Source organism: Neocloeon triangulifer, unplaced genomic scaffold, assembly GCF_031216515.1.
Source record: "Neocloeon triangulifer isolate White Clay Creek 2 clone unplaced genomic scaffold, ASM3121651v1 ptg000014l, whole genome shotgun sequence".
Lineage (NCBI taxonomy): Eukaryota > Metazoa > Arthropoda > Insecta > Ephemeroptera > Baetidae > Neocloeon > Neocloeon triangulifer.
In genome coordinates, this window is record NW_026775556.1 from 12,472,860 (window position 1) to 12,496,900 (window position 24,041).

Genomic DNA, 24,041 nt, shown 5'->3' on the forward strand with positions numbered 1-24,041 from the left:
TCGCAGTTCGTCAGATTTTGCTCGCAGTATTCACGTTGATTTTTGTCAAATATTTTCTCATGTCACGTTATTTCTTTGAATTATTTGGCGCAGCTACTTTACTGCCCAGGCACCTTTATTTAAATATTTGTCAGAATTAACTGAATTAAGAGCATTTCATTATTTCTACTCTCGTTTGTAAAGCAGATTTACATTAATTTAAATTAAAAAAACGACTTCAATATCCCAGAAAATTCAAGAGAGTTGAATATAATTAGCAAAAGAGTGCCGAGCGTCTCTCGGTTGTCCATTGGCCGCTTTGCATCAAACGTGGGCCCTACGATCAAGGCAAGCGCGGCAAATGTCCAACTGAGGCAAAGGTAATGATTGTTTTTTCTCCCACCTTCCCTCAGAGTTGTTTGTCCCTCGAACCTATCATTTATGAAATCAAACTCCACTCATTGTAAACTTTGAAAACGATTGACCTCTGCAAAACTGCAAACAGGCGGGCTGCAAATACGCCAAATACACAAAATCAATTTTCCTTCGTGTGACCATAATAATTTATGAAATTTGTTTCTATTTGTTTTATTCCATTTTCGACTGCATGATCACGCAGCAAGTCCCAGTGGAGGCCGAATTATTATTATTATTATTATAATTTTTTTTTATAAAATATCGCATTCCTTAATAAACAAATATTTAATTTTTTTAACACAAACTAGCCGAGCATAAACAGAAGAATTAACTTTTTCCAACGGCAATTTTTTCAATGGCAATCAAGTTATCGTTGCAAATTAACAATAAATTACTCTACTTTATAAGCAAATGAGTATACAGAATTTGTTAGTTTAAATCTTAGTTTAAAATTTCTCTAATAAAGGAGAGCTTTTTGACTATTCCGAATGCGGATTTGCTCTTTAAACAAATCATCAAAAGATACAGAGGCTTAATAAAAATCTTCCTTAGTCTTGTTCCCATGCCATACTAAATTATATTAATTTATTCAAATTAAGCCTGTTTATGGTTCGCCTAAACTATAAGCTGCAGTGGTATTTGGTGCAATTTGCAAAAAAAATCATTATAAAAGCACCGTATTGAACTATCGAGTCTTGATAAAAACTAAACGCAAAAAGCCACTCGCGTATGTCTCTTCTCTTTCAAGCCGCAATGAGAAAAAATTATCAAGAGCAAAAATGATCAATATAAATCAAATACATAAAAACAAATATGCTACGGACGCGACTCGACGCGAAAACCACACGACCTTTATGAAAATTTTTAAAGTTTTGGATCGGCATTTTAGATTTTGCACGATATCATAAAGCTGTTAGACTTAAGTCATAATCAGAAGAAGCCCCACTTAAACCTAGTTGCAAGTGACGGAAGGGAAGTTAAATTAAAATCGCCGTGACGCCAACGGAATTGTTTAGAGCAATTTTAACAAACCGATCTTAACAGCTTTTTTCAGATTTTTTGAATTGTTTGGGATATAAAATGGATTTGAATAAACTACGTTAAACGATATTCATGAAAAAAATTAAAAAAAAATTGAGTTCATAGAGGGAGCACCCATCTGGGTGGGTAAGCTTAGTGAAGTATAGGCAGATTCAGGACGATTGACTAAAAATATCGGAGAAAAATATTAGTTCTCGATAAAAATGCGATAAAATAAAATGATCCGCGCAAAACAGACGAGTGCTGAAAGTAAAAAATTTTAGTTGGTACTCACCAAGGGTGGGCGCCTCAGTTGGTGTAGACGAAGGTGGCAAGGTTGGCGTTTCTCTCAAGGCAGTGGTGGATTTTTGCCTTTGCCACCATCGCTGCAGCCCTCGTGGATCTGCGAGGTCCAAGCACAGGTGGAGCTCTCCAGTCTCGCCTTGGACGCCTCGCTACCAGTGGGTTTGCTGCAGGAGCAGGGGCCGGGGCCGCCACAGGTTGAGCTGCTGGGATGGCAGCAGCAAGAGGGGCAACCACTGGCCGAGTAGGGATGGCAGCAGCAGCAGGAGCAACCACTGGTGGAGGGATGACCGCAGGTGGTGCCAAGTTAGCTGAGGAAGCGGCCAAAGCTCCAGGGGTGGCGATCTTGTAGTGTTGATGAATTTTGTCCGTAGCTGACTGGGCAGCTGCCCTTGTAGATCTGCGAGTGTAGGGCATGGCCTGCTGCCTCGCCTTGCGGTTCTTTTTCAGCGTAGGGGCGACCAAAGGAGCCACCAGCGCGGCCACGGGGGCGACCGGCGCGGCCACAGCGGCGACCGGCGCGGCCACGGGGGCGATTGGCGCGGCCACTGGGGCGACCGGCGCGGCCACGGGGGCGATTGGCGCGGCCAAGGGGGCGACCGGCGCGGCCACTGGGGCGACCGGCGCGGCCACGGGGGCGATTAGCGCGGCCACTGGGGCGACCGGCGCGGCCACTGGGGCGACCGGCGCGGCCACTGGGGCGACCGGCGCGGCCACAGCGGCGACCGGCGCGGCCACGGGGGTGATAGGCGCGGCCAAGGGGGCGACCGGCGCGGCCACTGGGGCGACCGGCGCGGCCACGGGGGCGATTAGCGCGGCCAAGGGGGCGACCGGCGCGGCCACTGGGGCGACCGGTGCGGCCGAAGGAGCAGGAGCAGCTTGTAGGTAAGGCGCAGCAGCGTTGGCAGCAGCAGCGACAGCAGCCACAATCTTCGGTGACAGCGCTGCAGACATATTTTCCATAGAAGGCTGGTCAGAGGCAGCAGAGGATGCTGGTGAAAGGGCTGCATCATCATCGTCGTCGTCAGGGAAGTCTTGGACTGACGGAGAGAGGGCAGGTGACCATGTTGCGGGATGAGAGGCTGGTGACGCTGAACCTGAAGGAGATGATCTCGTAGATGCAGGGGATGCATCAGCAGCTGCAGCAAAGTTGTCCTGGGGGACCGCATCAGCCAAGGCTGCCTGAGGAGCGTTTGCAGGGGCGTTGGTGGGGTCCATAGGCCGAGCAGACGGTGCAAGGGTAACCTCATGAACCACATTGAAGTTTGCACCAATAAGATGCTTTGCAACTTTGGAGGCCCACCGTGTAGACGATCTGCTTCCTTTGTTGAGTGGTTCCGTCGCCATTCTCGGCTGCTTCCGTGTCCTCTTGACCTTTGTGGGCTCCAAGCGCGCAACCTTACAAGGTTTGGGCCGGTCACGGAACTCTTTCCACAGAGCCTTCCTTTTCCGGTTCATCTACAATTATCAAAAATAAAATTATTTAGAAAAACCCAATCCTCTCAATCCGAATCAATTGAAGATTATGTCAACAGCAAAACTTTTCACTATTAATTGCTAACTCCTTTCCAACCCAATCCTTATTCTCCAACCATGGGAAAAACTAGTCTTTAATGATAGGACCAAGAATTAACATCTTTATCCCGAACTATTAATAATATTTTGGCCCTCCGTAAACTTTAAAAAAATTGTCGGTCAATAAATAATATTTGACGAGTTTTTCTCTAACATATATGAAAAAAAATCTACCTTGCAGAAAATATTTTTGTGGTACATACCACCAGGTGGTGTTCAAGTACCACATCGTTTTAAAAGTTTACCACATTTTGCGTTACGACGCACCACTAAGTCAAAGGGAGTACCACGAGAAATAGGGCAAGTACCACGAGGTGGTACGATTTTAACACGAACGGCGCTCGTGCTACTATCGTGGACTCGGTCTCTTGTCGCAATCAAAAAATTTGTGAAACGTGCCAAGTTCTTTGAGCGCAACAGGCGCACTGTTAGCTGCTTCTGCTTAATATATATTTAATTTTCTCCGCTCTCAAAATACACATTAAATTTTCATTAAAATTAAATTTTTTTGTTTTATTCAAAATCAATGCAATATTGATTTAATAAAATAATTAAATTTTTTCCAAAAAATGACAAAGTAAATTTTTGTAAATTAAAAAATTCAAAAAATTAATCAAGGGCAATAAATAATTATTTTATTTTATATAGAATGTTGCTGGTAAGTCTTGATCACTAATTGAGGAGATAATTTTAAAAAAATGATTAAATTATCACTTTCCACCTTTGAAGGTTCTCAAAATATGTGTACAAAAAGCTGCACATATTGTTCACAGCGCATTTTTCTGAAGCAGATGGCGTGTTTGTGAAGTTGTTTCCTACCCTGCAAGCAACCTGACCTTCCCCACCTAACCTGAGCCAACGGACGTTTTTAGTGAGAGCAATAGGGATGCACAAATGGCGATGTCGCTCGGATCCGTGCGCTCTTCAATATTTTGCGCTTATTGTGCCAGTAAATCGCGTTCAAGACTTTAGATAATTGTGTGATTTGTTAGCAATAGTTCACTTTTAACGCGGAACTGCATCTGGCCGACGGAAATGCTGAACTTTTAGTTATCGGCGCCGACAGTTGGACGTTTACAAAAATGTGTTCCTCCGACACAGGCAGACACCAGCAAAAAAGCAACCAAAGCTGAGCAGCGCGGCACTGACGCTTTTTCCAACAAGGTAATTATTATTATTTTTAATATTAAAATCATTTTTAATTAAATAACACTAAGTATTGGATTAGCTGTACATGAATTTTTTTTAACCACACGCTCTCTTCCACATTAAATATAATTAAAAATGGAAATTTTTATTTGCTTTCAGGAACTACCAAACGGAGACTTCAGCGGGATGAGGCCAAGGAAAAAACGTATTTTGAATGAAAAACAATTAATTAAGCATTATTTAATTTTATTAACAAAACTGTGGCTAAATTCTTATTTGATTTCTACATTTAAATAATTTATCAAATTTTGATATTAAACTACTCCACGATATTGCCTCAGTGTATTAAAGATTGTTAAATTTTGTGTTTCAGATTGCCTCAAAAAAGGAGAAATTTCTTTGTGGACCCGCATTTGCCTTTTTTTTGTAAAATCTGGTGTCATTATTTTTAAACAAGAGACCGGAAAGTGATTTGAACTTATGAAGCTCATATTTTATTTAAAAGAAGTCATTTATGTGATTCAAATTTTATATTCATCATGAGGTAATAAATTTTAAATATTTCAAATTTGAATTGTGTCATTTTTTTTACCGATATTTTGATTTTTTTTATATAGTCTTACCGGTATTTCATGATTCGTGGTACACTGATATTTGTGGTACTCGCTCGTGGTACCCCATTCGTTGTACAGCAGTACCACCTCGTGGTGGGCCAATTCTGTGTTACCAGTACAACGAAACGGAGTACCACTTGTGTTAAAATTTGGTGGTACTATTTTCAGTAGATAATTATTTCAAAATATCAGAGAAACCAATGATGCGATGAGAGATTTTTAATATTAAAATACAAATATTAAATAATTAAACATTTTAAAATTGCTCAAAAAATCACTCAAATTCTGTTTTTTCTTCCAGTCATTAGAAAAAGATTATTGAAAATTATTCCATTGTCTCGGAAGGAACACCGAATTTCTGGATAATAAGGTACTATGATAACAAAGAATTTTGCTAAACCTTCCTTGGCTAAAAAGACCCCATCCATCATAATAAGTCCCAAAAGATAAGAAAATTTTAATCGTCAAATTTTAAAAATGATTTCCCTTTTTAAATCAGAAAATTAAAGATCTGATTTTGAAATTTAAAACTGCAGGGATGATAGAATTTTTGGTCCCAGAAAAATTTAGGTCCGGTCCCAGGGCTCACTTTTCAGCGCCCACAAAACATAATATAGAAGGTACTTACTTGGGACACGGGCATCTCAGGAGTCTCGTCGTCAGACAACCACAAGTCGATCTCCCCCTCATCGCTGCTTGTCTCGGACGGCACGCACTCTGGGACCAGTGGGGGACCGTCAATCTTCGAAGGCCTCTCCCTACTGCAGGCAATGTAGATGTTTAGAAGCTTGCCTAGCAAGTAGTGGTCCACATTGAGGATCGTTTCTTCGATGTGAGAATTGACATCATACACGAAAATCTCAAAGGGACTCGGGGAGGCACTCTGCAAAAAAACACAGGAATGTGAATAAATACATCAATTTAAAAAGAACAAAATCTACTCACTCTTGGTGTGAAGAAGTTGATTTTGCGGTTGGAGATGGGAGAGTTGTATCTATCTTTACGCATCATCTGAAATGAAAAATTACACAGTTGGTCAGTGAAATATTTTATTTTTGAACACGTTTGCTGCTGAATTGTTTGTTTAGGTAATGTATAATATGCAGCAGGCTAGGTGGGTGTGGATGAAAATGAATTGGGAATCAACCTGCTACTATGGGTCCAAGTGGAAGGTATTTTGTAGTTATTAAATAAATTAAATTGTTTAAAATGAGGCTGTGTTCATTGGTTTCTGTTGTGATGTGAAGAGAGCATGAATTTCATTAAAATTCTTAAGGATACTGGAAATTATCATTGAAATAGATGGTTACTAACAATCAAATTGCAAAGCAATTAAAAGGAATGGAGAGCACATGGAAAGAAAATGAGTGGTGCGAATTACTCTGCTGGACCTCATGAGAAAACTCCATTTTACTTTTCCTCTGTATCGAATCAACAGTAAAGCAGTGAATCAAACTGCAGGTGCTATAATTTGGAAAGGTTGATCAGCAGTATAATTTGGAAAATAATTCTTTGTTATCCACCACTGGAAACGGTGAGAGTCTAGTCTTTATTGACATTCCTGCGAAATTCATTACTGCGGAAATGATTTGAGAAAAAAAATATAAAAATCATTATTTTCAGTGACAAAACAGTGAAATTGGAGGAGAGCAAGCTTATACGCAGCTAATAAGATGGAAATTATAAATTATGAACAGAACTTCTGCGAATACTCAAGCAGGCAATGTATTTAGACAATGCAGAGTAGTGAGGCCGTAAAGTTAAAATCACTGTTGCGAATTTGCTCTTTACTGGTTTTAAATTTTTTTCTCAGAAACTGAAAGTAAATTACTATTCATCATTTTCTTGCTCATATTAAGATTTCTTGTTGAGAATTTAAATAAATAGTTCGACACTTCAGTCTTCATGTCGACTTTGGGATGTGATTTACCTTCTGCTAGTAAAATAAAAAGAGGTATCAAGATCTGCAATTCTGAAACCGAAGTCTTGTTTACATCAGTATAAACCGGAAGAATAGAAAAAATTTACGCAAGAAGTAAATATAACTCTTATAGTGAAAATGCCTGTGTTCTTGAGATACAAATCAACCGTAGTGTTTTGAAAACTTATTCTTGAAGCTGTGATCCTCGGATTGAAATAATTTACTGTATACTTCACTCAATGCTTATGCAGACTGAAGATTTGACAAAATTTTATTTCAGAGTTTTTTCAGCAGCTAATATAAAATCAGCATTAAAATTGACTTAGATTAGCAGATCTCACAGATCACGCGTTAACTGACTTGGGGTTCAAGGCAGAGTAACTGGAGAGAAACTTTCGTAGTATGGGTAAGATTACTTACGGTGTTGATGATGAATTTTTTCAGGCCTGCTACGTCCGTTATCAATGCCTCAGCCTTGGCACACTCAGTTTTATAAAGAGCTTTGACCACCAAATCCCTCTGTTGAATAAAAAAGGAGAACATTAAAATTTTAGTCAAAAATTAAAGTTAAACAAATATCAATTTTAAGGAAACAAAGCACTTTATTAAGGGTTTGTCAGAAACAACCCAACAAAAAAGGCAAAGGTCGACCAATTTTGATAAAATTTGGTTTTATCACTGGCCATTTGCGATGTTGCTACAACATATAACAAGATATTAAAATTCGGAAATAAGGTTGGCTTTAGGATTTAATAATTAAAGCTTTTCTGCTGCGTGCAGAAAAATTAGGAAGAGGTCAAACCCAAGTTCAGGGTAGTTAAATTTTATGAATTGGAATTTTCTGAGTAAAATTTCTGCTTTTTTCCAAAACCATCCAAATTAAGTTGCCCGACTAAGGAATAACTCTTTTCCAAACTCACTGACTCAAAATACGGACAGTAAATGAAAAGTTTTTGTGAGAATATTAAATTGAATTATAAATTCAAATTATTTACTAATAATCGTCTGAGTGGATGCAAAAAGCTGGTGTTTTCATTTATAAGCAACGTACATAATTAATATTCCACATGGCATTTAAAATTTTATTATCAAAAATATTCCTGCTGAGGTGTTTGCATTCTGACCATGAAAATAAACAATATAAAAAAAAAGCAAAAACGCATATTATGGCCCCAGTGACATCCGAAGGATGACCTTTACCTTGGAAGTGACCATGAAATCAAGTTGTGCGCAAAAAATCAGCGAGCTCAGAACAATCAGCTAGCTCTTGATAGAACAATTCACCTTCAAATAACTTTCAATTCACGCAGCTTTGCTTTCGCTTGTTTATCATTTTCCAAACCAAAAACTACTTTAGAGTGGATGCTGTGTTGGTTTGACATCAACATCACAAAACATGACAAAATAAAAAAAATAAAATGAATGTTGAGATATAATATTTTAACATCCACCATCGCAACCATTGGTATTCAGTGTTATCATGAGGCTAATTTTTCTTGTTGTTGTGATGCTTAATTTGCTGCACGAGTAATTAAGTGTATTGATTGTCCAGTAAATCTTATTACTATACATTACAAACTGATATTTCCCATGCATCTCACTTATTTTCAGCCGTCGGGGCTTGAATAATAATTATGATTTTTTTAAAGCAAATAAATTTTGAAATCTAACAAACTACAAAATTGACGAGTTTTTTATGGGAAAAAAAAAGTTTTTACAAGAGTTTTTAAAAACAGTGTGCAGCAAGATAAAAAATTTGATTCTCCTGTTGGCTGCTGCATTGGAAACTCAAAATTTACTTTTAATGCGTATTATATATCATAATAGGGCACCAGCTTTGAATGAATGAAATTGCCAACTGAATATATTTTGAAGGGCGCAGGCAGCTTAACTTAGGCACAATTCCTTAAAAATTTGACTCTTACCGATGCTTCCTCATACTTGTCAGATAGATCGAAGAGGACTTCATGGAGTGGCTTGGAACGCCAGCCCTGTCCACCGGCTGCGACATCAAGGCACTCCATTCCGATGTCCTTCGCTAGATCACTGCTAAACTGGAACTCAGGGCAGCTTCCATATCTCTCGACGATGGTCCTGAGCACCTCGACGGCCACCGAGGCTTGCAGCGGGGCGCAGAACGGAGGTGTAGGAACTAAATAGAGCCATCTGATGAGAAGTGCCACTTTGGTGGCGGGGTCGAGGACCAGAAGGCAAGCAAGCTCCAGCAAGGCCCTCCCTTGACGGCGGGTTTCGGCGTCGCAGCTCTTGAACTTGTCAGTCATTCTTCTGAACAGTTCAATCAGGCAAACATCCCGCCAGGCGGCAGTGGGGGCCTGAGAGAGCAAATAAGTATTACTTATGAACAATTTATTGACGCTAAATTATAATTTACCTCAGCATACAAAAGGGGGATGCTCACGAGAAGCTCGTCGTGGGACATGTTGCTGAATAAATCAGTGAGGTTTGGTTGCGCCATGATTTCAACCTCTGTAAAACAAACAAAAATCACGTTTAAAAGTTTGTCATGGATTTAAAAATTTTATTTTGCACATTGGTCACTCTTAATAATCAATACAAATAATATAGTTGCTCAACAATTGATAAACTTCTAATCTATTTTAAATACCAATTGAAATAGCAAATTAATCATGAGACTTAATTTCATCAACGTGCAGGCACTTTCAATTGTGCAATTAAATTTTCAGCCACCGTTAATTAAATCTCGTCATAACTCAGACAACTACTGGCACTAACGTTTTTCATCAAAATCTTAAATTTGATTTCAAGAATGAATGCAGAAATCAATTCAATTAATCTTCCAGAAAGACGTCAGGCAAATAAAATGCGGAACCAAAGCCGCTGAAATTTGGATTGGCGAGATCGAGTGCAGCGGCCGAGAACTGCGAAAATAATCGGTAATTCTCTCAAGACATAATTATGGGCGTTTTGGCTTAAATACTTGGATTTCTATTAAGGTGACTTGAAAGGCATTTTTTTGAACCATGAAAATCAATCCGCAGCCGCTAGGGTCAAATTAAATGCCAACTGTGTGCTGGGCTGTTGGCCGACCCGGTTTGGTCAGAAAACGTTTTGCCGAAACGCGATCTGCCTCGGAAGTGCTTTTGTGCAATGAAAAGGGCAAGAGGCATATATTTTTTAAGGGCGCTTCTGAGTCGCATTTGGTAAAAAAAACGATGAATACGCAAAAATTCAGTAAAATATGATTAAAAATAAACATAAAATTTACGAAAATTAACATTTTTATGGCTATTAAGCTATAATTTCAATATAATTCATCTTTTTGCTAAAAGGTAGTCCACGATGGTTAGAGGAAACGAAATTCGCAGAGCCAACACAACTTGTCTCGGGAACTGGACTTCACTGACACAAAATTAGTACTAACAGACTCAGTTTTGCGGAGTCTATTAGACCTGGCGCTGCACCGAACTGCACTCAGAGAACAAAATAGCGATTAAATCGAATTAGACTCGGGTGCAGTCGCTGCGGCCAAAGCGGGTCTTGTCTGTCTACGACTCCTTCCGCGGCGGCCGCCGTTTTAGCCGGCTGCTGTCGGTCGACAATTCGGCCTATTTAGGACCGAATCTCAACCTACATCTTCGCCCCAGCAACACATGATGCACTTGTAAACAGTGAGATTCAAAACCAATCGTAATTGGGCTTGCTCGATTTTTTGTGTGTGCAAACACGAGATGAGTAGTGTAACCTGACGAAGTGCCCAGTGAAATTAAATAATAAAAACAAATTCACCTTCTGATTTGACGACCTTTTTCATTGTTGGGGGCCTAAAAGAGGATGCAATTTCGGGATGAGGAATCTAGTGGTGCGTCATTAATTTTGTGATCCGAGCGGCCGTTGTTGCGCTATGAGCATAAATACGCGCGCCTCTGCTTTACGCTTCACTCAACTCTCTCACTCGACGGCTGCACTCGCGGCGCATTTGGACGTTTGCGCGAATTTAATAATTTATTACTTGGCAACCAAGTAAATTAAACAATCTTATTTTTTATTTTTTTTTTTAATTATTTGTCTGGAGCAAAGTTATTGACGATCCCGCGAGAATTTTTTTGCTTTAATTTTTAAATTAAAGGGAAAAATCTAAAAAAAAAATATAATATAAAACCTTGCAGAAAATTGTAGCTAGTTAAATTCACTACAATTTATTTTGCAGACTTTTGGGTCTAAAAATATTTTTTGAATTTACCAACGAGCTGACCAAAGTCGAAACATTACTTTTTCTCATTGGAAAAAGTTTTTGTAGTTTTTTTCTGAGATCTCAAATTCCATCAAAATAGGTTGAATCGCTTTGAAGTAAGCGCATATGGACTAAAAACATGCTACTCGGCCTCAACGACATCCATTTAACTCTGTAATTTAAAATCGGCTCAACATATTTTGATGAAAATTGAGTTTAAAGATCAAAATTAAATTTTCAATCGATTGGCTATCTCAAAAATAATCAAAAAAACTTTTTTAATAAAAGACAAAAGTAATATTTAGACTTTGGTTATCCCATTGGTAAATAAAAATAATAATTTTAGAACCAAAAGTCTACGAAATAAATTGTAGTGAATTTTACTGGCTACTATTTTCTGCAAGATTTTTTATTTTTTCAAATTTTCCCCTTTAAATTAAAAACTAAAGCAACGAAATTCTCGCGGAAACGTCAATAGCTTTGCTCCAGATAAATAATTTTTAAAAAATTATTAAAAAAAAATAAAAAATTAAATTAATTAATGTACTTGGCTACCAATACTGAGAATATGAAAGATTTTTCTCGACGCTAAGTAATAAATTATTAAATTCGCGCAAACGTCCAAATGCGCCGCGAGTGCAGCCGTCGAGTGAGAGAGTTGAGTGAAGCGTAAAGCAGAGGCGCGCGTATTTATGCTCATAGCGCAACAACGGCCGCTCGGATCACAAAATTAATGACGCACCACTAGATTCCTCATCCCGAAATTGCATCCTCTTTTAGGCCCCCAACAATGAAAAAGGTCGTCAAATCAGAAGGTGAATTTGTTTTTGTTATTTAATTTCACTGGGCACTTTGTCAGGTTGCACTACTCATCTCGTGTTTGCACACACAAAAAATCGAGCAAGCCCAATTACGATTGGTTTAGACTGCCACTGTTTACAAGTGCATCATGTGTTGCTGGGGCGAAGATTTAGGTCGAGATTCGGTCCTAAATAGGCAGAATTGTCGACCGACAGAAGCCGGCAAAAACGGCGGCCGCCGCGGAAGGAGTCGCAGACAGACCCGCTTTGTACGCAGCGACTGCAGCCGAGTCTAATTCGATTTAATCACTATTTTGTTCCCTGCAGCGCCGGGTCTAACTTCGTGTCAGTGTTTGTTCTGGTCGCTTGAAACGTCAAACATTGATCAAGGCTTTGACGGTTTTTTTTTTAATTTACTGCGTATTAATGATTTGGCTTGAGAAATATATTAAAAAAGAAGTTTATAACAAAGATTAAAAAAGGCGAAAAATTAATTTCAGATGAATAATTTAATTAATATGATAATGAATTAAGCAAAAATTGTTCTGTTATCAGCATGTTCGCCTGACTTGGCGTTTTTTATCGTAAGTTAATTCGAGTAAATCGGACTTATCTATGAACCTCCTCTCGTATGCCAATTAGCTTTTTCTACAAAGCAGCTAGAGCTATATATTTGGTTGAAACTTGAATACGATGGCCTAAAATTAAATTTCCATTCGATTGGCTATCTTAGCAATAGTAGTATTAAAATTTAGATCATTTTTGGATTCCTCGCAAAAAATCAGCAACAAAGGCAATCTCTGAATGAGGAGCGATCCTCAGGGTAAGCCGTGAAAAAAGAAAAAAAAATCGAGGTGTTTTCGGTGAATTTTTTCAGGGTTAAAAAGGCACAAATCGGAGTTACATTTGGTCGGAAAATTTAAAAGTGCCCGCTCTATACACGGGTTTGAAATTTCAGACCGCCGCCTTTGGATAGCGGCTGAAATTTATTTTCCACTCGCCACAGTATTCCTCGCGCGCGGCCGCCCGACACGTTAATTTCGCCCTTTAAGGAAAATGCGTTCAAATTTCGTTAACGGCTTATCGGTTTATTCGCTCTTTATACAATTCAATTCCCTCGTTGAGACACCGTATGGACCCTCAAATTTGTTCGTCAAAAATTTTCGATACAAGTATTAAAATAACAAAATTCTCGTGGAAACGATACCAACTTTGATCAAGATAAATCTAATTTTTTTTTTTTAAATAAAAAAGGAAAAGTAATTAAATTTAAAATGATGATTGTAATGATTGCTGAAAATTTGAAATTTTTAATTGTTGTGAGCGGCAAAGAGCTTAATGCCATCCGCATTAATTAATGTTTGTATCACAACACGTGAGCTCAAAATTATTTTAATAAAAAAATCCGCACTATATCCAGTAAATTAAATTGGGCGCGCTTTGTTGAAGAAGCGAAACGTTTTAAGCTCTTTTCTGCGAATGATGTTCGTCCATTTGGATCCAAATCGAGATTGAGCGAGCTGCATTTTTATTTTGACGAAAGCAAAATTAGGTCACGCGCAGTCACATTTAACAGTAAGCATCAGTTGATTATGTACTGAATTTGCATACAACATGCTAATTAGTTGCATCACTTTGTTCGTCTTTCGCAATTTAAAAAATTAAAAAAAGCGCGTCGACAAAAAGCTCAAACACCAGGGTTCGTAATTTATAATAATGCATTCATTGTTAGAGTTTTCTGTTTATGTTTTTTTAACGTGTATTTATACTCGTGATGGGGGCGCATTTCAAGAGACAAAAGATTATTGGAAAAACTTCAATTTAATTTCCTATTGATACATGCACAGTATAGTTGCAAATATATTGCGCAGTTAAAATTAACTTTCCAATTGAATCTTAGAAAATACTTTAAAACTTATGCCATCCATAAAATAACAAATTCTGACTTCGAGTCCTCCTAGCGTAAGTAATGAAAATTGCAACGGCATTGCCAGTATTACAATTAAGAAAGATAATTTAATTGGCTACCTTTTTTAAATGCGTTTTTAATTTCAAAAATTTTCTCCACATGAAAAATTAAAATTAAATATTTGCCGCAAAATGCTTTCAAACTCGGCTCAAGATACTGATTTGATAATATAAAAAAGTTGCATAAGTTCATCATCTATCAATGCTTCAAATATGAAGTTGATTAATAAATTCGTTTTAATTAAATTTTCAATTGGCGCGATTTTATTATAATACTTTAAACAAATTCAAAACATTATAACCTTATCAATAAAATTCAAAACATTTCTCGATTAAAATTAACTAGGATTTTTCAGCACAAGCTCCCTTGATAGGTGCAGCGCCGTTGAACCCTCATTTACATTTAGTCGCATTCAAATATTTTTACATTTTGATAAATTTCAAAACATTCCTCGATCAAAAATAACTAGGATTTTTCAGCACAAGCTCCCTTGACAGGTGCAGCGCCGTTGAACCCACATTTACGTTTAATCAAATTCAAAATAATAAAATTCAAAAAATATCTCGATGAAAAATATCTAGGATTTTTTCAGCACAAGCTCCCTTGACAGGTGCAGCGCCGTGGAATCCACATTTACGTTAAATCAAATTCAAATCATTTTTACCTTTTAAAAAATTCAAAACATTTCTCGATTAAAAATAACTAGGATTTTTCAGCACAAGCTCCCATGACAGGTGCAGCGCCGTTGAACCCACATTATCATTTAATCAAATTCAAATAATTTTTACATTTTAATCGAATTCAAATCATTTTTGCTCTTTACCCAAAAGAGTGCTCGCGAGCGCTCTTCTTCAGATGTCGCTTTTTTTAAGCGAAATGTAATTTGAATTGGTCTTCTCAAATTTTTCTTACGTACAATTCTATTATCAATGCTATTTTATGTACGGTCTAAAAATACACTCTTTTCCATCGGGTGTCATTAAAATATTTTTTGAAATTTTGGGATTATGAGAAATCCTCTATATATTGAAAAAACGCTTGCGCTCCCGCTTGCGGCATGAAAAATATTGACGCTTGCGCTCCGCTCGCGAGCCCTTATATTGCTATTTTTTTTTTTTTTTAAATGTTATGATAAAATGAAAAATCCAAAACTCAGACCGATGCCTGAGATGGCACCAGCCTTACCTAGGTATACTAAATCAATAAACAAAACCCAAGCTCAGACTGATGCCTGAGATGGCACCAGCCTTTACCTAGGTATACTAAAACAATAAAAAAATTAAAATCAAAACATTTTCCAGATAAAAAATAACTAGGATTTCTCAGCACAAGCTCCCTTGAAAGATGCAGCGTCGTTGAACCCAAATTTACGTTTAATAACCTAAAATTAAATTTCCAGTCGATTGGCTATCTTAGCAATAGTAGTATTAATATTTTGATCATTTTTGGATTCCTCGCAAAAAATCAGCAACAAAGGCAATCTCTGAATGTGGAGCGATCCTCAGGGTAAGCCGTGAAAAAAGAAAAAAAAATCGAGGTGTTTTCGGTGAATTTTTTCAGGGTTAAAAAGGCACAAATCGGAGTTACATTTGGTCGGAAAATTAAAAAGTGCCCGCTCTATACACGGGTTTGAAATTTCAGACCGCCGCCTTTTGATAGCGGCCGAAATTTATTTTCCACTCGCCACAGTATTCCTCGCGCGCAGCCGCCCGACACGTTAATTTCACCCTTTAAGGAAAATGCGTTCAAATTTCGTTAAAGGCTAATTCGCGTGCGCCCGTCAATAATCCGGCGTCAAATCAGCGGCCAGGGTTGCTCTTTCTGCCTATTGGGCACTCTGAGCTCACGTTCTGCCCTTTCTGAAGGTCACAGGTTGGTTTTGAGCGCGGGCGCGGCTTGTCGCAAAATCTATAAAACGTCCCAACACCAATTTATTTTGGTCCAGAAGTTGGAGAAAAATCCTGCAATTGCACTTTTTCACTCGGCGAGAGCAGAGCGAGCTGTTTGATCGCGCGTCCTGCTCTCATGAGAAAAACACGCGTATTTTGCTCGGGGCGCACGCTCGCCGATCTTCCCAGGATGATTTTCTGGCACCCCACCCAATTTCCGAGGGCAAATTTGAGATCAAGATTACCACTCGAGGTGACAAAAAATAGGTCTTCTCACTCCTTTTAAAATAATTGAAATTAATTATTTTCTCCAAGTAAATTTGTCAAGTTATATTTCATATTCAATTTTCAAAGTGCACCAAAATTTGAAGTCACGTGATGCCATCAATTAAATATCTATTTTAAAATCAGCTCCAGGGAATTTTATCGTAAAAATTTCCTGAGTTTCAGATTTTATTCTCCTTAGGAAAGTGAACGTGACACGTGATCTGATTAAGGTGATTTTCAATTAAAAAAATTAAAAAATGATAATCAAATTCAGGGAATTTATGCACCTTGAGAACCAGCACCAGAGGTCGAACCAACACACTGCACGATCCAAGGGCTGACGAAAGGGCGGTGCAGTCAGCCCCTGCGCCCGTGGTCAATTCGTAACATAAATGTTGGCCTCTGATTTTAATTTAATTTCATTGCGATTCTCTGATAACAATTTAATTTCTACTCCCACTCAAGGTCACTTGGACCAAAACGGTCTTTTCGCTCTATTTACAATTCAATTCCCTTGTCGAGACACCGATTGGGCCCTCAAGATTTGTTCGTCAAAAATTTACGGTACAAGTACTAAAATAACAAAATTCTCGCGGAATCGCTACCAACTTTGATCCAGATAAATATTTTCTTTAAAGAATAAAAGAGGAAAAGTAATTCAATTTAAAATAATGATTGCTGAAAATTTGAAATTTATAATTGTTGTGAGCGGCAAAGAGCGGAATGCCAGGTGCATTAATTAATGCTTGTTCCGCAACACGTGAGCTCAAGATAATTGTAATAAAGAAATCCGCACTTTATCCAGGAAATTAAAATGGGCGCGCTTTGATGAAGAATCGAAACGTTTTAAGCTCTTTACCGCGAATGATGTTTCGTCCATTTGGATCCAAATCGAGATTGAGCGAGCTGCATTTTTATTTTGACGAAAGCAAAATTAGGTCACGCGCAGTCACATTTAACAGTAAGCATCAGTTGATTATGTACTGAATTTGCATACAACATGCTAATTAGTTGCATCACTTTGTTCGTCTTTTGCAATTTAAAAAATTAAAAAAAGCGCGTCGACAAACAGCACAAACACCAGGGTTCGTAATTTATAATAATGCAATCAATGCTTCAAATATGAAGTTGATTAATAAACTCGATTTAATTAAATTTTCAATCAGCGCGATTTTATTTTCATTTTTGTGCTTGCCTCTCGTGAACACGTCTCTCGTCGCCGTCCAGACTTGTTCGCAATCGTTTCGGAGGTCGCAGCAGCCGCAGCCACCAGCAAGCGGAGGGAGTTTGCGTCTCTCCTGCCTCAAAATATTGCGTGGGGCCAAAATGGCCGGGGAAGAGATTTCAATCGCCGATTCAAATTTTTGGCCGAAAATCAGGGCAGGTGCGTTTTGACAGCAAAATGGAATCTTTAAATTCAAAGAATATATAATTATGAATTGCAATTTAAGTAAAAACCAATTTTTAATAAAATGAATTGATTTCAAATTTCAATGTAAGTTGAAAAAATAATAAAAATTTCAAAATTAACAAAATGGATTGTAATTAGAATGTTTATATGCATTAGAGCTGATTAAAAATTCAATATTTTCATTTACTATTCAAATTAGGACTGATATAGATGCAAACGAGGTTAGGCAACCTGCGTGACAAAAGAAAGATGCGGGTTGCCGGCCCTTGGTATCAACTTGATCAATTGTAGCCGAGAGACCGAAAAAGTAATCAAGTCCGTCAAAATTCGGCACCATGACGATTGATTCCGCCAGGGCTTTATCGTCTCTAGAGCCTTGTTTAATATTTCAATTAAAATCTACTTAAGGATAGTTAGACCAGTTAAAAGTTCTCGTTTATCAACAAAAATTAATTGATTTTTTATTTCAAAAGAAAAGTTAATTACAACACATTTATCCAAAATTGTGGTTACAGCGGTAAATTTCAATTAAATGGATTAAAATTACAATAAAGCTTGCCACAAAGCGTTTATCAGAATTCAACTTTCCTCTCGAAATTGTCCTATTTTGTTTAGCGCATCGCTCATCAAAATTTTCTATCCGCACTGCTAGCGACAGTGGTGACACCTCTACGTTTCTCCTTAACCGTAATTGCTAATCAGGTCAATTAATTTTTTTCTTTCATAAAAAAGAATTTATGCATAATATAAGAGTAGCTGATTATAAAATTAACATTGAATTTTAATACTATAATTAGGGAAGAATTTGAATGGATATAATCCACGGATTAATTTATTTAAGTTTAATTTCGTAATATATTGAAATTTTAAGAAATGTATAATTGATTATATTTCTCTTTGTATAATATGGTTTTTAAATAGAACATCTGACTAATGAGGAGGTTAAAAAATGTCATTACTTCTAATCAATCCCAAGCCATCAGAATTTCTACAAGAAAAGTTTGGCTAAGCCAATCTCTGGCATAATTAATCTGACGAAAAAGAGGCATTCTTAAATCCACTGTTGCCTCACAATGAAAAAAAATTCTCACAAAATTTTAAATGTCAAAATCCATTACAACAATCAAGTCGAAACCAGAAAGAGGCTAGGGATGATTTCAAATCGTAGGACAAAAAATTTCATTTTTAAAAAAATTAAAAATTTGTTTACCTATTAAATTAAAATATTAAAATTCAGCAACTATTTTGCACAATCATAAATAATGCAACGTTAAAAAATCAAGACTATTTCGAAAAGACAACTTGCGAGTTAGTTAGAGAACCTGGAGAGAGAGGCTAGTTGGAAATCGTGGTGCACAAAATTTTAATTTCTTAAAAATTTCAAAATTAATACAATATAAATTTAAATATTGTAATGGATATACAGCAAAAAATTTTTAATTTGCACAATTATTAATGTTACGTTGGAAAAAACTAGACTGGATAAGAAAAATTGCGAGTTGGTAATTAAGAGGCCATGGAGAGAGAGGCTAGTTTCAAGTCGTGGTGCAAGAGTGTCGAAGGAGTTCTGAAAAGCGCGAGTCCAAACACGTTTGTTCTTGTTGGCCTCATCGAGAGCTGAAAAGCGCGAGCTCTGATAAACTACAAGGCTGAGGAATGCGGTCGGGCAAAAATTCCTCTCTCCTCACCCATATCATAGTGTGTCCACCAGGAACGGGAATTTGCAGAAGTCCTGGGGATTCCCGAAAAATTTGCCTCCCCGAAGCGATTGTGCACCCATTTATTACAAGGCAGAAGTGAACCGGGAAAATCCTGGAAGCGAAATAATGAAAAATTGAGTATGAACCGAGTTTTAGGAATTTTAAATTTTTTATATTTTTCGCTGTGAATGAGAAAAAAAAACAATTTTTATGAATAAAAATTTCAAATTTTCACTGGATTCAAATAAAAACCTTATTTTTACTTAAATTATTTAGAATTTTCATTACATATATGTAAATTAAAATTAATAATAATATCCGGGACTAACTAATAACTTTTCGGGAACGTGAATTCCCAAGAGATATTGACTCAGAACTCAGCGCGGGAGTAGGTGGTAAAAGGAGAATTTTCCAGGTTATGGGATTCGTCCTCGAGAGAAAAATTTATGTAAGCTCCCGATGGACTCACTCAAACAATTAGCATCTCTGAACGGCGGGCTACGGGTTAAGCGACGGAAAGCACCTTCAGCCGCTCCCGGCCCCGAAAATCTCGCATTTGCCAGTATCGCCGCGCAATTAAATCCTTTTTCATGAAATGGGCAAACGGCAGCCCGCGTTCGCCGGCAAGGTATAAGAAATAGATAAAACGCGATTTCGCGCATAAAGAAAGAAAATTAATAAAGACTCACCAGAAAAGAGACTCGGGACGCACTTTCTTCGAAGAAAAAAATCAACAACAGCGGATCTGTTTAAAAGACCTGAGAGCAAAAACGCACGCTGTTGTCGGACCTGGGTCTCGGATTCGGAAAATGTGGTTAGAAAAGGCGGAAAAGTGGCTTGGATCCTGGAGGCTCTTGGCACGTCAGCAGCAATCGTCGCTATGAGGGATCGAAGCGCGGGCGAACGGTTTTGTGGGGCGCGCATTGCTGCTGCTGATTGGCTGGCTCCGGTCCGGTGCCAACGACGCTCGCTGATTGGTCCTGGCTCGGCAGCGCTCGGCCGACCTGGACTTTGGACTCGCGGCACGCGCTGAAATAAATCCGCCACCGCAGAGAAAACGTAAAGCAAAAGAGAATAATGAGAAAATCCAACATTCCTCTTACAACTTGCACACGAGCCGATTCTACATACATTTTCGGTTGCGTCACCACCAGATATATAATAAAATTCCCAGTTGCAATGAATTACATCTTACATATCCCAGCTTTTTTACCATCAATTTTTCATGAAATTTAATTAATTGATTCTTGATAAAATTAAACGGTTTTCCCCTTATATAAAAAACGCTGATTATATTGTAATTAAATGAAATATGAATGATATTTTGATTATGCATGCACATAAATTTCAAATTACAGAATAATTCAGTTTCACATGCGCGAGAAGTTAATTGCATATTAAGATTAACTTTGATTTATGTAGTTTTTATTTTTATGTACACATAAATAAAAAGAATAAATAAAAATCATTTTATATTAATTATAGTTTGACCATAATTTCTGTAACATCGGCAAGATGATAATTTGTATGATTAAACATTTGATCGAAAAACATTATGAAATTTCAATTTAAAGGTTAGATTAGGCTTTAAATAAAAACAAAATTATGTATTTTTTTAATTGCTTATCAGGATTGCGGAATCTTGACGATTATTAGAAAGAGAGAAACCGAGATAAACTATTGATAAAACACATATTTTTATTCTAAAAAGAGGTCAGGTATATTTTTATTGATATTAGGCTCAACGTTAGTGAAGTTGGCGCGATATCAATTCGGCTTTGGCATTTTTTAAAAGTGGAGAAGTTGGCGATATCGCCAACTTTTTTATCTTAAAAAAGGGTTATAAAAGAATGCTGATTGCGTTCTAGGGGATGCATTTGGCTATTATACAGTAACCCGTTATGCATTAGACCTCAAGTACATAAAATGTGGATTTTTCGCGATTTGAACCCTCACGGCCGGGTTCAGCATATCAGCTGTTTGAAATAACAATTATTTTCTTGATTTGATTTCCTGAATAACGAAAAAAATTACACCCCATGTATTTTTTTGTTTTTAAGAAATACAATTATTATGTCACACACATTTTCCAGAATTTTGGTTTATTAATTTAGCACTTTTTTATCAATTCATTTAATTTTTATTGTTGTTTCTTAAAATTGATTACTATTACATATTCCACTTCAATTATCATTTGAGAATTTCATTTTCTTGATATAAATTTAAAAATTAGTAAATTTAGTATTTTAATCTAAAAATAAAATTTATGAAATTTTATTAGGAAAAAATTTATAACAAGTCCGGGGCAGGAAACACATATGTATACATACATGGGTAAAATTGGGTTAAGTTAAAAAAATCCTCATTCAGTAGCATGTTTATCAAAATATTTCAGATGACACCATCAAGAAAATCTCAATCTTCTCAAAAGTGGTAAAAAAAAAAAAACAATTAAAAAAACTGGGAAATAGAAAATTCAAACCAGACTGCTACACATTGATAATTTGACTTAGAAGTTTATGAAAAAAAAACAATTAGTAGCAAACAGTAATGGGTTGCTCTGGGTGATGCTAACCTGTATAAATACATCGATTTAGAGTTAAAAATTAAATTGAATAAAATATATTCTTTTATTTGAAACTCATTTGAGTACAACTTCAACTTAACTTAGAGAAGTTTACGAAGCAATTTTCAATGTGGTGCGCGACAAAATAAAGTTAAAGTCTTTCACTTCATTTTCAAATAGTCATTAATACTAAGGACGCGATTTTTGCACTTGGCCAGGTGTACTGGGTGCCTTTCTCACCGCATAGCAAACACACACAGGAATCACTTTCGTCGTAGCACTGTTGTCGCTCAGAACTATTGCTACAGAATTGAATAATGTAAAGAAAAATGTAATGCATATTTTTAATAGAAATTTACATTTCAATTGAATTATTTTTTAAAAAAAAATCCAGATATGAAAATGGCAGGCCGGAAAGATAATGCACATAGTAAACCCCGTAAAGTTAAAAATTAGTTTCTTGTTAATTTTCACAATTTTATAAGACACAGTCTTCGTCAAAATTTTCTATTTTAAATTATTTTATGGGAAGTTTGGAAATTTTCAAGTCGATCAAAATTCAAAGTTGGATAATCAATTTACAGCGGCCAGCGATTTGTGGAAATTTTTTATATAAATATTCAATTGTTAATTAAATATTTAATTCACTAATTTTTTTAAAAATTGATAAAAAAAATGATATTCAGGTGTCATCGGCACCATAAAAATACCTTCAGGTGAATAATTAAGTTAGAAGGCCGGGTTCAGCCGCGATGTAAGGGTTGTTTTTTAAGTAAGGGTGTGTAGGAAGTAAGTTGTTGTGGGTTAGAAAGCGGCTGAACCCGGCCGTGGGGGTGTAAATCGCGAAAAACTGATATTCAGGTGTCTTCGGCACCAGAAAAATACTTTCGTTGAGTAATTAAATTAGAGGGCCGGGTTCAGCCGCGATTTAAGGGTGGTTTTCTTACGTAAGGGTGTCAAACGGGGTGAGTTAGAAAGCGGCTAAACCCGGCCGTGGGGGTGTAATTTGCGAAAAACTGATTTTTCACTGTAGTCGGCACCATAAAAATACCTTCGGGTGAATAATTAAATTGAAAGGCCGGGTTCAGCCGCGATGTAAGGATTGTTTTTTATGTAAGGGTGTCAAGAGTGTAAGTTGGGGTGGGTTAGAAAGCGGCTGAACCCGGCCGTGAGGGTGTAAATCGCGAAAAATCCATATTTAATGTACATCTAGAGGTCTAATGCATAACGGGGGTTACTTTATAATAGCCAAATGCATCCCCTAGAACGCAATCAGCATTCTTTTATAACCCTTTTTTAAGATAAAAAAAGTTGGCGATATTGCCAACTTCACTAACGTTTAGGCTCATGCAATTATTTAAAAATTACGACAAAATTGCTTTGCATTCAAGAAATTATACTCCTGATGAAACTTTACTTTGAAATATTGCTGCACAGGAATGCAGAAACTCGAGACTTAAGACAGAACACAAGATTTTCATGTACAGCAAACAACAAAATTTCATGCCGATCCTCGAGCACAAATATAGAGAAAAATTCCACCAGAAATTAGTTTTTGCTCTCTCTCGTTTGCGCTGCACAGACACGTACAGACACGAAAAGAACAAAGAACTCGTTTGGCTCCGCCAAGGATCGAAAATCCGCTTCTCAGAGATTCTGCTGCTTTCTTGCCACGTTGCCAGCGCTACTTTTATGCGCGCATTAGATTATACAAATTTTTTTCTATCATTGCATATATTATGTAATAAAAAAATAAATTATAGCGCGACTTATAGGATTGAGATACGCTTAGGAAAAATATTTAAGTTTTTACATTAAAAATAATAATGGTTTATGTTTCTTCGAAAAGGATTCTGTATAAAAATTACATCTTACATATCCCCGCTTTTTTACTATCAATTTTTCATGAAATTAATTAATTGATTCTTGATAAAATTAAACGGTTTTCCCCTTATGTAAAAAACACTGATTATATTGTAATTAAATGAAATATGAATGATATTTTGATTATGCATGCACATAAATTGCAAATTTACAGAATACAGAATTCAGTTTCACATGTGCGAGAAGTTGCATAATTAAGATTAACTTTGATTTATGTAGTTTTTATTTTTATGTACACATAAATAAAAAGATTAAATAAAAATCATTTTATATTAATTATAGTTTGACCATAATTTCTGTAACATCGGCAAGATGATTAATTTGTATGATTAAACATTTGATCGAAAAACATTATGAATTTCAA

General features: G+C 36.8%; 1 protein-coding gene across 1 annotated transcript; it reads right to left on the minus strand.

Annotated features, from left to right (window-relative positions):
* Positions 1 to 1,314: 1,314 nt before the first annotated feature.
* Positions 1,315 to 20,074, minus strand: LOC132200758 (uncharacterized). Its single transcript, XM_059626450.1, has 8 exons — positions 19,917 to 20,074; positions 9,371 to 9,465; positions 8,904 to 9,311; positions 7,399 to 7,497; positions 6,003 to 6,068; positions 5,686 to 5,940; positions 1,712 to 3,177; positions 1,315 to 1,602 (listed from the first exon to the last, which is right to left on the minus strand). Exons 2-7 carry the CDS (start codon positions 9,452 to 9,454, stop codon positions 1,726 to 1,728), a joined length of 2,364 nt encoding a protein of 787 aa, XP_059482433.1. The 5' UTR covers positions 9,455 to 9,465; positions 19,917 to 20,074; the 3' UTR covers positions 1,315 to 1,602; positions 1,712 to 1,725.
* Between the last annotated feature and the right edge of the window lie 3,967 nt (positions 20,075 to 24,041).